At 46.8% G+C, this 16,516-nt stretch overlaps 1 protein-coding gene across 1 annotated transcript; it reads right to left on the reverse strand.

Moving 5' to 3' along the window:
• Positions 1-3,402: 3,402 nt before the first annotated feature.
• Positions 3,403-12,416, reverse strand: LOC125940831 (lysosomal alpha-mannosidase-like). The gene is made up of 3 exons (XM_049657431.1): positions 12,236-12,416; positions 8,667-8,769; positions 3,403-3,623 (listed from the first exon to the last, which is right to left on the reverse strand). Exons 1-3 carry the CDS (start codon positions 12,341-12,343, stop codon positions 3,403-3,405), a joined length of 432 nt encoding a protein of 143 aa, XP_049513388.1. The 5' UTR covers positions 12,344-12,416.
• Positions 12,417-16,516: the final 4,100 nt, after the last annotated feature.

Genomic DNA, 16,516 nt, shown 5'->3' on the forward strand with positions numbered 1-16,516 from the left:
ATATCCTTTAAAGGATCGCATACGACGCCTTCAACCGTTTACTGTGTATGAATTACTCAACAGTCGACGCCATTATAAATGAATGCCGGTGCTTCGAGCAGGCTGAAAGCCGTCGCATTGGTCACGTGTTTACCCAACAACACTGCAACTCCCTCTTGCGCAGACGACACGACAACACAGCCGCCAGTTTCGTCAGATCAGCTGACTCGGATTGTACACCGAGAACTTGATGTCATGAGCACAATTCTAGGCGATTACTCAGACTCGATTACGGGCGCTTTCGTACAAGGCATTTCTGCAGGTAGGATATTTCCTAGGTAAACTTGTCTGTGGCGCGAAATGCATTTTGTGAAAAGGGGACAGAAGAGAGGAGACAGTGAAGCGCCAAGACATGGCGTCGGCGCTTCACTGTCTCCTCTCTTCTGTCCCCTTTTCACAAAATGCATTTGGCGCCACAGACAAGTTTACCTAGGAAATATCAGCACCAACTTGGCCAAGAAGAAGTTCTTCTGCAGGTAGGAATTTTCCCAGATTTAACGCCAAATGTCGGGAGTCTGCTAGTACACAGAATAAGAAATTGCGGATCGAACCAGCTCCTAACGACTTGCATAAAATGCCCCGACAGCAAACATTTGATGACGTGAAACCAGAGCGCACGGCCCAGGGCGCACGGCAGATGCCGGGTCATGTGCTCGTCAACGAAGTACACACGCTGAGCGGGCAAGCAAAGAGCTCGCGAGATGATACGAGACACACCGCGGGCTTCGCAGCTCGCACAGTAGTGGCCGGCGACCGCACTCGTTCACGGTAATGGCGGCTGACTTAGCAAACGTTCGCGATTACACGTGTGCCACGCCACTTATAGCTGGGAAGATGGAGTGATCACCCGAGCGTCACAAGCGTCGGACACGTGTGCGCCTGTCGCTTCCGCAGTTCGTTTAGATCGCAAAACTACGTCTCCAGGCAGATCTATGCTTAGCTTAGTGCTACTGTTGCAAAAAAGTATTACGCTTTAGCTGGGAAGATCGACAGCTTTAGCGTCGAAGAGGAACTTTACAAGTGATCACCGGGTCCTTTGAGCGTCGCCTAAGGAAGTGCAAGCTAGCGTCAGTTTAGGACACGTGTGCGCCGTTTTGAGGTGACCTTGAAAAAGTGGAGTCGCTTCCGCGATAGGTAAATAAATACATGAAGACTATAAATATCAATAAATGACAATAATTCGTTTAGATCATGAAAAGTGGCAAAACTACGTCTCAGGAGTCACACAGGCAGATAAGAGAGAGAGAGAGAGAGAGAGAGAGAGAGAGAGAAAAAACTAGGGTTAACCAATTAAGGTTGCAATTAGAATCAAGAGTGAATTAAGTGTGAATTAAGAGTGAATCAAAGGGTATGGAGTGGGGGAATACTTGCAAAAATATATGTGAGATTTAAGGGCAAAAATAAAATAAAAAAGAAAAAAAATAACGGTACCTGGGGTTCTTTGTCCGCCTAAATCTAAATACTTTAGATCGCAAACTAGTCTCCAGGCAGATCTATGCTTAGCTTAGTGCTACTGTTGCAAAAAAAAAAAAAAAAGAAAACGTAGGTTTTTTTTTTTTTTTCTTTTTTTTTTTTCAGGTTTGATGACTTCACCTCAATCTTTGTCAGTATGCGGAAGTGCACGCTTTACAGGGAAAACAGGGCGGGGGGGGGGGGGGGGGGGTATTGTCCACCGCCGTATATGAAGCCTGGTTTGCCGGACAACGAGGTCTTCGGACTTTGCAGATTATGCGGAAATTCTCAATCGGAGGAGGACTTATAAAAGAAAGCGTCGTCATCCACAAGGCGCAACCATGACGCCACGAGGAAGATATCACATTGAAAAAACATTTGTCTGCTCTCAGATAGAAATTTAGCATTTAGAGTTACCTCTAGGTTAAAGAAAAAGAAAACTGCATTTGGTAAAAATCAGTAGTCCAAACACCTCCGGTAAAGTGTATCTCATTGCGCATGCGCTGCAATAAAGAACAATGAACAGATAAATCGTTGGGGCTGCAGGAGGTTGCCGTCGGTCCTTCTGCAATTTCTACAGAGAAGCTTTCCTTTGAGATATTTAGGGAGTTGTATCAAGCGTCTATATTTTAAAATTAGGATGTTAGCGCAATTTCCTACCACGACTGTTTCTATTGAAGCTGCCTATAATGCACACAAAGAACTTAGACACTTGAATGGAGGGATTAAAGGGAAAATGAGACATCCACCCAAATGTAGCAATTGCTACAAAGGAAACCCATACGGGTTCCTCGAAAGAAAAGCCTCGCAGTTAAGAAAAATTCGTCCTGGTCAGGGACTCGAACCCGGGACCACCGCCTTGAATGGAGGGACTGTTTTATGGAAGCTGCAGAGAATTGCCTGGCAGCTCGCCTGTAGCACACTACCCCGTATGGAAGAAGTGATGGCTGAAACCACGCCTGCAGCCATGAGCTCAAGCGCTGCCCTTGTACACCATGGACACGCATCGTCAAAGGTGAGTACAGTATCCGGTCGAGGTAATGAAAAACAAACAAACACAAGAGTCGTAATTAAAGAAAACTTGCTCTTGCGTTAGAAAAAAAAAAGGGCAGAAAGTGTCTTTTTCATTTTTTTCCCTTGTTGAATCTTGAAAGGAAAACGACAGACCATACGAAATCGAAATGAAAAAAAAAAAGTGAGATTAGCAAGGCCGTCGGTGCGACTGTACTTTTCCACTTCGGCGCGATTATTCTTATAGCTGGACCCAAACGTGAAGGCCTCAAAAGAAAGGACTACAAAAAATCTCATGCTGAGGCCAAGCTTACGCGTAGGAATGTTCCTCTTTCATTAAGGTGGCAAGCGATGACAGGATAGTACAAAATGGTACACGTATTCGTGTTCATTGCAAAAGATGCCAGTCCAGATCAATGCGCGCGAACATTTAGTGACAGCACTCAGCAGAACAATCTAGTGAGGAATACTTCAAATTGCACCTCTTTGGCATAACTTTGTGCTCCAAGGATGTAGATGTAGAGGTATGATAGCTAGCATAGTAGAGCTGTGTGTTGCAATAGCTCGTCCCAGCTCTTGGCGGACTGGCCGAGAATCGGGTAGCCCAAAATAATATTTTTTTATATTATATAAAATGTAAAATAAATTCATGACTACTTTAGAATAGTCAGGTTAGGATGATAGGAAACAGAATCTAGGGAGTATATATTAATAAGAAATGAAGGAATAATTCAAATTACTATAAATCACCGAATGAGCCGTTATAGTTCACGTCGTCCTCGGATTAACTATTTTCGTTTCGAGGACTTCACTTCCGAATTTCTTTTGAGCATGCAACTGTATTTCCCTTTCACTCGCCTTCGCATAAAGGGCAGCGCATGGTTTTCGCTGTTGCACGAATTACCTCACCGAAGCGACGGACGGTGCTTGGCACACGTGGAGGGCCGTGCGCGCGTTGAGTGCGTACCTGCTCGAACCGAGCTCGTGGACGGACTCCTTGGCCTGGTGTTCCTTTTGCAGCGCCAACCACCGGCTGAAGAAGACGTTCTCGGCGCTGACGAATCTGCGCTGTGGGTACTTCAACAGGCTGTCCCTCACGGACGTGTAGATGTGTTGCACATCTGCGGCAGACAGCGCGCGGGGGCAACATTGGGATTTGGGTCAAGAGAAACACAACAGCCTAACGAAACTTTAATGTCACGATTAATGCTTTACTGCAACAAATAGAGATGGTGGGGTGCAGTTCACCTGGTTTTCTCGAAACAAATTGTGCGAAAACAAACTAGGTGGGGCTAAATGTGTGAAAGTGTGTGGAAATGGTGCCGAAATTATTGAGCGTGCTTTGTTAGGATGTCAGGGTACTTATCCAGCGATAAATGTACAGCTAGACAGCAAAAGAGAGAGAGGGGCAGGCAGAAATGTTAATCATGTTGCACCTGGTTTGTTACCCCTCACTGGGGGCGAAGAAACCTGACAGGAAATAAAGAAAAAAGGAAAGGGATGATGAAAGGAAGAACATCTGGTGTACTTTCCGCTTCGATGAGATGAATTTTATGGCTGGATCCAAGCGTGAAGCAGTAGCGTTGACTTGGGGCTGAAACAAACTGGGGACTCTGGAGACTTCTAAAATTTGACAGTAAGATTGGTGGCACAAAGGAAAGGATATCACGCGTTAAAGCTAACTTTCTACAGCGGATAATGTATCTTAGAGTATAAAGATGTGTAAAGACTTAAACGCGCTTGGATATTTGAAAGAACGAGCTTGGTGGCGCGTGGCACCGCCCTGTTTCCAATAGGATGTTCATATCAACGTCATCGCAAATGCACGGTAACGATCTCAAGGTGGTCCAAACTGATCTGGAGCGCCCTCACCCCGACCCCAGAACAGACACATACGCGCGTGCGTGCGTGCCTAATTTTGACTTCCCAGATTAATTTTGACCCTCTCGTGCATGCAAACGTGCACTCAATTCTCTGTATCTCGGTGCCCCGGTGTTTTGTAATTGGGCCTCATCTCAATGAGGCTGTCAGCCGCGGAGCGTGCACGTCAGTGTCCTTGCAATATTTATGGAAGAAAAAGGGCAGCGCGAATATACAGAGAGAGAGAGAGAGAGAGAGAGAATGGAGGAAGGAAAGGCAAGGAGGGTAACCAGACTTTGTCCAGTTTGCTACCGTACATTTGGGGAGAGGTTGCGAAAGAAAGAGAAGACACGAGTCTTGATGGCACTTTCACATGCACTAAGCTAGGTGCACCATGTCTACAGTCTGGCACACAAGTATGTCGCCTTCAGGTACTGAAGAAGAGCTAGAATGGCTTTCTGGGCTGATGAGCTGTGAGGCCAGGCTCCCAAGACATTTGCTTCCATAAATGGCCTGTCGTCCAGTCTGTTCAAGGCACACTGGAGAGTCTGGCGTTGTTTCTCGAAGCGAGAACAGTGGCACATAAGATGCTCGAGGGTCTCTTCACACTTACATTTGACGCACATGGATGAGTCCGCCATTCTAATACGATGGTTGTAGGAATTAGTGAAGGATACTCCTACCCACAGCCGGCACAGCAGTGTTGCGTCACGTCGTGAAAGGTTTTTTGGTAACTCCAGTTTCAGTGATGGGTCGAGGCTGCATAATCGACAGTTAGAGTTCTGCGGAGTATGCCAGTAACTCAACGTGATGTGCGCGAGATTGCGAAGCTCTCAGCGTTTACTCTCGATGAAGGTATGAGGAGTGTCGGTGCTCCAGCCTGGGCACGTCGGGCAGCGTCATCGGCGAGGTGATTACTAACGATGTCACAGTGTCCCGGCAGCAACTGAAAGATTATATCATGTCCTCGTTCAGAAACGCAATTGCAAATTTCGTTGATTTGGGACACCAGCCGGTCGTAATTCCCACGTCGTAAACCTCGCAAACTTTGGAGGGCTGCTTTCGAATCACAAAGTATTGCCCCTTTGCTAGGTGGTTCTTTTTCAATGTATTCCACAGCAGCGCGAAAAGCGGCCAGTTCGGAACCTGTAGATGTCGTGAAGTGGGATGTCTTAAACTTGATGATGCCCGATTGAGATGGTAGTACTACGGCGCCCAGCGCGAATATACAACTTTGCATTTAGAGATACCAGCCTCCACCTAGCGGTTGCCACAGAATGTATTTCCTTCTTATAATCAACATTACAGCCCTTCGAGTGGTCAATTAACTTGACGTCCTCGCGCTCGGAACTGCGCTCACCTGCTGGTCAGTTCAGTCGGCTGAGCGACAAAAGTGGGACGGCGATGGTGCCCGGTCGGGTCCGCACTCAGGACAACCTTTTTCTTAAACTTTCTTCATTTTTTTTCTTAGCTTCAGCGTCGTGTATTAATTCTTATACAACTAACGGCGATGCATACAATTGTGTTTGCTTTCAACCTATGCAGCATGCAGCGTCATGCAACATGTTTATGTTTATCCACCACAAAGATCATTACTTCGATATAATGAAATATTTATATTTATGCACTACGCCGCTCACACGCTATGTCGAAATGCAAACACCAAGTCAGGCAGATGCACAGTGTGAGACACAGCGATGTCACGAAGGCGATGAACGATTCTTGTCGAGGGAAGAATTGCCCGATGGCAGGCGCGTATACACATTCCAGTGGTACGACACATAGCTAGCTGCATTTAAGGATTCTGTACCTCTTACGTCATAAGTTACACATACCCATTCTGGAAGATTGGTCAAGAACGGGCACACACCCGGTGGAACATACCGAATGGATATATCAAAGGCCATCATGTAAATCAATGAATCTGTTGAATATATAATGTGCTATTCCATGATAAGGTCTGTGTGCTTTGAGGCACATGTTGTTATGTCCTGAACGGGAAAATGGCACGAGGAACTTTGCGCAGAAAAGGAGAGTAAGACGAAGTGGCAGAAGACAGAGAAGATGGCGACTAGTGCTGTGTTAAAGTGAAGTGTTTGAATCCGCGTGGTGTCTCTGTTACAATATGAGCTGACATTATAGCTTCAGGTTTTATGTAGAAATTTATTTCAATGCTATCTGAATTCTTTGGGAAGTTAGTGTACATTTTAGGGGACTATCTTTCAGCCTATACTTCTGCCTATCTGCGTGTCTGAGTCTCTAGCCGTTTTTCCACCAACCTTGGTCACCATGTAACAGCATCGGGCTGCTATGCTGAGGGAACAGTGTTCGAAACCAACCGCACGACCAACTTGGATCAATGGGTATAACTAGCCAAACTTTAAAAAAGATGCAAATGCCATGTGGCTGGACAGTACCAAGATAATGTTGTTTGTCGTCGCTTGGAGATACTCCGGATAACTTTTGCATTCCGCCTAATTACATAATTAGTCTTAATTAATCAATCAACTTCTCAAATATTATAATTTGATGAAAAGTGTAATTGAGAAAATTGTAGAGCAACGTTTAAAACTCCCAATACAGCTTTCTGTTGATCAATACGTAAAATTGTTTTTCTGAGCGTGAATGAAGCCAGCGAATACACGCAAAGTGCTTCGAGCAGCCAGTCGCGCTGCCATTCACGCGGCCATGCGCGAGACAACCGTCGCCGTCACACCGACGCTGATCGGCAGCTGGGCACGATTCTTTCCTGTGTCCAATTTTATAGCACATTTCGCAGACTGCATACTTTGGTTGATAAGAAACCACTGGTAAGAGCACGCTATAAAGATGAATTTTGCGAGACAGTTTGGAGTCCTTTAATGATATAATTAGAGCTGCGCCTTTGTTGCATATAGGTCGAGCGCTATCTTGCACGAGTAGGTTAGCCAGGAGTTTTTCACTCGTGAGCACGGATAGATCACGCCACCGTAGATCTGACCACGATGAATGTTCTCGTAAGCTTGAATTGGTATTTCGTTGCCTCAGACGTAAAGAGTTCGCATTGCAACCAAATGCTATCTCATATGTGCGGTTGTGACACGTCGACAGCACACTGATTGCTGCGTTCCAGCGGCCATATCTGAAACCTATAGTATGAAAATGAATGTTTCTTAGTTCACTGGCTATTACGGCGCGCAATACGAGGCTCGGGCATTGCGTTAGTTGTCAAGGTGACGCCAACTTGATTATCACAGTGTGCTTAACTGATACAGGATCAGATGCACGATTAATGTTTTTTCGGTGAACAATTTGCCAGCCACAAGCTTCCTCGTGTGAAGGTATAGTGTGCCGCGACTAGCCCTGTAATTACTGTAACGACCTGCATATAGGCTGCCCGGTTGTGGTCACGCGGATCGGCGTGTGTGCTTGCTATAGAGTCGAACGTGAGTCTCAATTGCCCGGGAGGCACTTGACCCTACACGTTGGATCTTTTAGCCGTTTTGGATGAATGAAAAGTGTTCGGTCCTACCTCAAAGGGGTTATTCCCAGCCATGTTTTCAGCGCTGAAGACGGACAAGGAATTGGAGACCGGCATCGTCGAAATCTTTCGAAATGAGTCGTCTGCCATGCTGGTATCAGCGGCGGCAATTAATACCTCAAGCAGATTCTTCGTTGGCCTTGCTGCCGTCAGCGGCGGGTGTATCCGGGCTGCCCGTGCGATTTTGCGTATGCCTGCTTGATACGTATATGCGTCGAATGTGCTGTCCGTCGCCGACGAAGAGCACGATGGTGGTGTCCCTTCCTTTTTCGGGGGCGTACCCCGAAAAATTCCGGGCAAAGAACAACGATATCTCGGGAACGATACGAATGCTGCGTCCGACCGGTGCGGATGATTACAGCGCCCCTTCTTTCCGTTTATGTTCAAGGGTTTATTTTTCTGTTTTTATAACGCCGCTGTGCAGACTACTTTTCGAACATGGACCAAAAAGCCCGCGGAAAAAAATATCGATCTTCCACTAAGCCCTTTTCAGTCTCAGCTAGCCGAGACATGACTTCATGAAAAAAAAAAAAAAAAAAGCTGCAGCGACGATATTGTGGCACAGCGACGATGCCGTCACACTGTGTGCAAGTAAAAAAATAAATAAATAAAGAATATAGCAGATTTTACAAGCACTAATTTTCTCGGAAGGCAAGCTTAAAACACGTGATTATGTTTTCAACTGTTGTCCGTACATGTGCCAGCACATTAAATGGGTTATATAAAAACCCTTTCCGTATTTATTTTGCAAGACAGGTGACGCAAGATGCTGAGGGTATCTTACTAGATGTGAAAAGGTTGCCGACGGTATCCAACCAACCGGCGTCCAAGTGGCTGTGGCAGATGATGTGCACATTCAGGTGGTCACGGGACACCTCGGGGCAGCTCTGATGGGACGAGAAACAGAATTCAGCAGCGAGCGTCAGAGATGTTTGGCAAGCTCCTTCTCCTAAACCACTCACGAACTCTGGCCGTCTGTACTGGTGGCTGGTGAAGAAAAAATAAAATACCCGGAAGAAACAAACTATGGAGCAGGTTGCTCTATGCGCGCGTGGTGGTTGAGGTGATGATCCTCGAGCGAAATGCTTTGTTGGGCTACATATAGCTGGTGTGTAGATACGATGGAAAGTAGTGCAAAAAAAAAAGGAAAGAAGAAAGGCGAAAGCACAGTGCGCTACACTCTCAGCTGAAGCTTCATAAAAAGCTGGTATATATATATATATATATATATATATATATATATATATATATATATATATATCAGTGAAGTAAAGAATAACAGAAGCCGGCACAGAAGTAGTTCAAAAAATAGAAGCACGTAGGAAAAACATAACAGGGCTTTACTGACGTTTCGACCGGGGTCCGGTCTTCATCAAGAGTGTATATATATATATATATATATATATATATATATATATATATATATAGATATATATAGTTCAAAAAATAGAAGCACGTAGGAAAAAACATAACAAGACTTTACTGACGTTTCGGCCGGGGTCCGGCCTTCATCAAGAGTGCGTGCACAAACAAGCATACAGAGCTCAATTATACCTTTTTGCCGTAGGGTGGGTCACCATTTTATTTATTTATTTATTTCAATATAAAGTAAAATGTACATTAAGATGGATCGATTAGAATTAATAAATAGGTGCTCGATACGTGGATCATTCCAATGCGGCTGAATAGTTCGAGACCCTCTAGTCTGCATGCGTACATTCATATATCTACACAAATTGTAAGGTTCATCATTGCACAGTGGTACAGCCAGAAATTTTTTTCCGGGAGGGGTGGGGGCACCTTCTCGGCCTGGCACGGGGAGAGTGAAGGGGGGGGGGGGGGGGGGGGACGCCTGGCCAATCCGCAGACTAACCCAAAAATTTCAGGAGGAGGGGGTGTCACGTGCCCGGTGTGCCCCCTTCCCCCAGCTCTGGCTATGACCCTGTCACTGCACGACCTTTTGTCTCACAATCTTCTAAAATTACGTGAGGAGGTGCATCTTCCACATCAAAATATATCGATCAAATTTCGCATGAAAATAAAAAGAAACACCGTTAAGTGCACTTCAAACCTTCTGCTTTGTACAACAAACAGAATAGGTGAAACCAACAAATTAAGATCCCATTGGCACATGTAGTAAAGGAGCTCCGCAGAATGTCCATGTACGCGGAAAAACTGACGATCTCCTCAAGTTTGTACTGACGAACTCCGCCTTTTTGTTCTCTATGCTGTTGTTCACACGTAGATCGTTCATGCTTTAACTTTAACTGTATCATGTTCATCTCGCGGCCTTTGAAATTGCTTCACGGGTGTTTTTCGTCGTTGCTGACTCATTTCTGAGGATGCAGTGGTCCCCAACAAATCTTTATCAAATTTCGCAAGAGCTTTTGACTATAACACGATCGAGCCATTGACATATAGTGCCGCGTTCATCTGGCTTCACTACAGAGTGGCTCTTTTCCTTCTTTTTATTGCGATAGCAATTATATGGACACTTCAGGCTCATTTCCGCCGTCGTCACCGCCGTCGCCGCGATGTTTCATGTAAAATCCAAGTGCGATAACATCGTGGCTGCGCGCCGTGCGCGCTGTGTGTGCGAGTGAAAGCATGCGAGGTTGAGCCGAGGATGGTGGCTTGATCTCGCGCGCGCAAGGGAGGAAGGCGGGGAGGGAGCACAGCGTCTTCCGTCGCGCACGGGCGGAAGGAGGCGGGGGTTCTAGGCGGCGGCTGCGTATGGCGCGGCTGAGCGCGGTACCCATCTTGAAAGCGGTCTGCGATGGGTACAGAGTCTGGGTCGCTGTGTTCTCGCCACTTAGTTCGCACTAAAGCGAGAGGCAGCACGAAGATCAATTCGATCACTGCTGCCGCCACGCTTCGTCACGCCAGCGTTCTGACAGCGAGTGTCCGCGATCATCGAGTGAGAGCTAGGTGCGCATGTTGTTTGCCTGTGCGCGCGTGACACCCTGCTTGTTAATTTAGTTATAGTAGGGAATGTGTACAAGTTTATAAGGCCGATAAACCTACTATCCTTACTTCGTATCTATAGCTGTCTAATAATTTACTATCGCAATCGATGCATCGACTTTCGGACTTAACTGTGCCTTTTCCCCCCAATCACTTTAGTCATATATAATATCCAAAATGGTAAACCCTGACGCCTATGTTCGGGGTCAAGGCACGTGTGGGTGAAGGATATAACAAATCAGATATTTATAGGCATAGCGGAGACGTGCTGCGAGCGAAGACACACACACCGAAATACCGGAAGATGTAGAAGCGAGCAACAGCGCTGCAAGCACCATCTTGTGACGTTGTGTTTTACCGAAGAGCACACAACGTTTACTGCAACGGCCGACCGTATTCCACTTATTGCTAACGCAAGCGTGTCGACAGCGGCATGACCACTACGAATAGATTTTGCTTTGTCGTAGGGTCACGGAAAACAGTTTTCTGCTCTGGCGTTGTAATCATTCATCTACCATGGGAGTGATATGCATGACTATAGTATACACGCGACCAAGTTGGTCGCAGAGCAACCGGTCATTCATATGACCGCAAATGTTCGCTTTGGTCAAAAAGTGACTGTTTTGGGCCAGTCACTCGGGGATCTGAACGATCGCCAGTGTGAATGAGCCCTAAGACATATACCTGTGACGTTATTCATTGCGCTTTACTTTTGTAACTTTCCAAGCAATCATACTTTTCTAAACACCACAAGGCAGTAAAACCTGTATCCGCATGTGCATAGTCGTTGCGAATGGTTGCGTTTGAAAGGTAATATTTTGTTGAAAGCAATGAGTTTTCAAAGTATCAAAGATGTTTGACCTCAGACGGAAGAAGTTAAGGCCCAAATCCATGTATATACTATCCATTATAACTTAATGTTGCTCGGTGCTGCGCTAGTTGCTTCACATCCAGAGAGTAGATTATTGTGCGCGAAATGAAGGCGGACACAGGGCCAGAAACCACTGACCTGTACAATGCTAGAAACACGTACGAAAAACCCCACGGTTGTCGCCTTGTCTACGTTCCTACTGTGTCTATGCCGTTTGTCTTGTTCACTTGTTGCCCAGCCCGTCCTCGTCTACATTAATCTTTTCTATGGCTAACGTACCTGTCATTCCCTTGCTGGCTGAACCGCCATACCTGCAGCTGCCGTATAGAGAACAGTGCCACATCTAGCAATTTGTGTAAGAAACTCTACGATGCAAACCAACAATTTCTCTAGGACGCCAGTGGTTCATCATAAGGTCAGAAGATGTCTCTACCACTCCAACTTCTGATCTCGGATATACGTCCTCCTCTCTTATGCTATAATAAATAAATCCTCAAAATCTTAGCGGCTCATTTCACCTGAAACCCGCAGCCGCTTTCCGTCGATTGCTTGCGCGAAGACGGCCATCGGCACGAGACGGCGGCGCAGAGCGCCAGGATAAGCCACGGGACCCGCATACGCTCCATGCCAGGCGCACACTTGTGTCAGCGGCAGACGCTTGTGCGAGAAAAGACGATCGTCCACGCTGAGCTCGTCGGTGATGACTAGCGTCGAGTGAATTTGCTGTTCGGTTTTGTCACTGGTAGAAGGAAACGCGAATTTTCAAGTGCGTAGATACTCTGCAGCCGACGCGAGCGATGGCGTAGATGTACCACACTCTGGGTGTCCCGCCTTGCAGAGGCTCGCATTGCGTCGCTGCCTGTCGCGAGTGCTCGGGTTACGCAGGCATCCTTTCTCGCTGCGAAGAATGGCTGCCCACTAAGGGCGGAAGCTGTCCGCGTAGGTTCGCGTTTTTCGAGGTCGTTCTGAATTAATCGTAAATACCAGTGCTTCTTGGTAGCTCACATTTTAAAGCTCTTAACACTTAAAAGGAACATAAAGTTGAGCTTGGTACGTAGATTACAGATCTGAAGACGATCGAGCCAGAAAAAACGGCAGGCTACATAAGGAGAGTAACGGCGCTACCACGACGCACTATATACAGCTTACTTTGACCTCATGGATGTCGACAGCGTCTGCTCCCATGCAGATTGTGCACATGTACCTCATTGATAAAAGAAGATTACATTGTGTTCGAAAGTAGCCACTGATCCAATCTAGTCATGTCAGGGAACTAATCGGAGAAATTCGGCACAAGACAAAATCAATCCGAGAGGCAGAGAGAAAACCGAAACTGCGAATGTGGGGATGTCAACCAGAAAAGCGTGTGCATGGTTGGCCAACTTACGCTGCGGAAGAGGAACAGGAGAATAGCAAGATAAGAGAAAGGACACGGTGAATGTGCGAACGCGCGCAGACAAGCATCATACAGTCATATAAAAAAGACCACCACCAAACATCGGCTTTCTGGCCTATGTTTGGTGGTCGGCACGGTGTTCCAGTCTTCACGGACAGTGGACAATTATCTAGTCGTCGCAATGCACTCGAAATGCAGCGTGAATTAAGATGGAAAACTGAGCGAGTTGGCAGGCGTTCATGTTGCAAGTTCGTGCAGCGCTCACAGTTGGACGAAGGACGAGGAAAACACACGGCACGGACTCTCAACTGACTTCTGTTCGGAAACACACGAAGGAAACAAACAGGGCATAGCTAAATCACGCTGCAAAAGACACTCTTAGTTTCCTTTCTTCGTGTGTTTTTGAATAACAGTCAGTTGAGTCAGCGCATGATCCGTGTACTGTCATTGTCCTTTGTCCGACTGTGAGCGCTGCACGAACTTCAACATATACGTAAATGGTGTCACAACCGTGAAATCGGTTGTGACATTTACGCGTAGGCGGGTGTTGTCGTATGTCGTCGTTTTATGCCAGGGATCCTGGTACACAAAAAGTTCAGTGGGGGCGAGGTGGTCACGTGCCCATTGCCCCCCCCCCCCCCCCCCGCCCTCTTTCGCGTGGACCACTAACGGCTACCGGTAATGCAGTCTCTGAGAGAACGCGCAACAGCGTCTGCGAGACAATAGAGTGGACAACTGCCACGTGGTATCACCGATGAATAAATAGCGAGGCAGCGTCAATGAAACAACGGAGCCGCCGGGACAAATACTCGTACTCTATGTTTTAAAATTGACCTAATTAAACATTCAGTTGAGTTTAACCTAATGCAGCTCGCCGTCTTCCTGTTTGACTCAAACTGCACTGCAGGAAAATCCGAAGACACAGAGAGAGGGAAAAGTGGCACTCAGGATAAACGCCTATATCGAGTCCATCACCAACAACGTAAGCAGGTGATGGTTAAACTGAAGTAATTTCGTTATTCGGAGATTACAAACGCACCAAACCCACGAAATATGAAAATCGTAACGTATTCATTTAACGAAGATTTCGTAAAATCAAACGTCATAAAATCATGATTCAGCTAGCTGTCACACCATGCTTTGGCGAGTGAAACAATCTTGTAAATGAAGATGATGTGTGTATGGTGTACGGTCACGTTATTTCCCTATACCCCGCGGTTGTTCACTGCCTATGACGAACAATGCTGAGAACAAGGTGGGGGTTTTGGTTCCAGCATGGCAGTGATGGTCATTTCCGATGGCGGTGGAATGCACGTTTAGGCACCGCACTCTTGGGTGCACACCAGGTGCTTGAAATTGAGCGAGATGCGAGCGCCAAGCACTGCCAGGAACATGAACAGAGAAAGTTCGGCAGGTGTTACACTCTTGTAACACAAGTAGGCGAAAGCCCGCTGCACATTTGGTATATAATACATGAAGTTATACAATAGGGGCTGGACTTCTTGCAAGACATAACGAGCCGCAATGGGAAGTACACGTGTGGCACTAGCTAGACGACCTAACGTAGTATACCTAAGGTGCGGCATGATAGTGCACGCACTAGGCCAGACCTTTAGTCAGCGAGATGGCTGCGACGTGCGCAATCACGCACGCACTAGGCACACCTTTAGTAAGCCAGTACCATGGAAGCATGCTCGTCTCGCACCCCGGAGGCCCGGGCTCAATTCCCACCCAGACCGAAATGCACCAAATGTTCTTTTCAAAGCAACTACTTTTTAATTTATTACAGCGAAGCTGTATGTGGCTAGCCGATTCGTCCGTCTGTCGCCTGTACGCCGAAAACTATCATCATCAGCAGCAAAGGCTCGAGCGTCGTCGTCTTCTACCGCAGTTGGCTCGTTGGCGCCCCTCGGGTTGCGCTCGTGCTCGGCATGCACTCGTGCCATTTCTCCCGCGCTCGTCGTCGTTGTCGTCTTCCACAGCTGGCTCCGTTTCCACTCATCATTCCAGCGTAGAATTTCACTGCTCTTCTGTCACCGTAATGGGGAAACCGCGTTTACGGGGGTATGAGCCATTCATTGTCTTACCGTAACGGACAGATTTAATTTTGAAGCAGTTTAATTTCGAAGAATCGCAAGGGGCAATGGCGGGCGACTGCTGCTAACCACGCCGCCGAGCAAACTCGTGACATTGAACGCAAGCGACAAGGGCAGACTGCGCGCATACCGTCAGTGACGTCGTTCTCTCCATCGCAGCCGAACGTGTGTGTAACCTCATTAAGAAACACAAAGACGTAACCCAATAATTGAGAAATACTTTAATGAACCATCAGGATTAACCTAGTGATAAACACCAGAGACGCACGTTTCAGCTTCGCTGCTTAACCATCTGTATACGGAGTGTTCTGGCGGTGTTTTTTACAGGAACCTCCCTGAGAAACGTGACGTCGGCCGCTTTTCATCACGGCGCAATTTCGCCAAGGTCACCACCAATACAGACACCTAATAAGGCTTTCGCCTTAAAATAATCGTTCTTTGCCCCAAACCACCCAGAGGGAAAGAGAGGCTCGGAGCACAGGCTTTGTCCAACCGCTACGCGCAGTGAAAATCAATCCATTGCTTGCCGCATTTACCGTTCGGTAGAAAATTGAGCGTTTCTTTCCTTTCTCTCTCTTTCCCTTTTTTTTTTTTTTGCATTTATGCACTTAGAATCAAAACAAGACATGTGTCACAGGAAGAGAGTCTTGAGGTGATCAACAGAGGATGAACAGTGAAGGATGGAGCCAACGTTTGCACAAGGTTACTTCATGACGAAGCCAAGTCCCCGGCAAGTCGCCCAGTTTCCTTGAACAGGGCAATATTGGTACGTCGAGCAGAACATAGTGCACCTCTGTGTGCGGCACGAGTTCCCCCATGTTACTGAGCAATTTTCCCAATCTCAACAGAGCGTTATTTGTTTTTTTCCCAGTTTTCCCGGTCAGCGTATATAACGCTGACAACAGCATGCAACCATGTGCGGTGACGCTCAATTAAGTTTCAAAATAAAGAAAAAATACTAATTCGTTCCGAAAGAACAGCGTATACGGTCGCGACTCGAGGGCATAACAATAAATACATGTCCATCTTTACAGTGTTTCTCCGTATATAAATAGGCAAACTTCAAACCGTTCTCTATGCATAGCATATAGTTGTGCTCATAAGGTGGATGCAGTTGCGGCAGTTACTTCGTGTAGCACCGAAACTGCGACAACGCGTGTGCAACCCGAATTTGTTTAGTTTATCCGAGCGAGCACTGCAGCACACGTTGGCGTCCTGGTGTGCGCGCGTTCTCAGATAGCGTCACGAGTGTCCCCTGTGAACTCCCTTCGCGTCCATTGCCCTCAGACACACGATGGTGGCACACG

The sequence above is a fragment of the Dermacentor silvarum genome, chromosome 10, assembly GCF_013339745.2.
Source record: "Dermacentor silvarum isolate Dsil-2018 chromosome 10, BIME_Dsil_1.4, whole genome shotgun sequence".
In the NCBI taxonomy this organism is placed as follows: Eukaryota; Metazoa; Arthropoda; class Arachnida; order Ixodida; family Ixodidae; genus Dermacentor; species Dermacentor silvarum.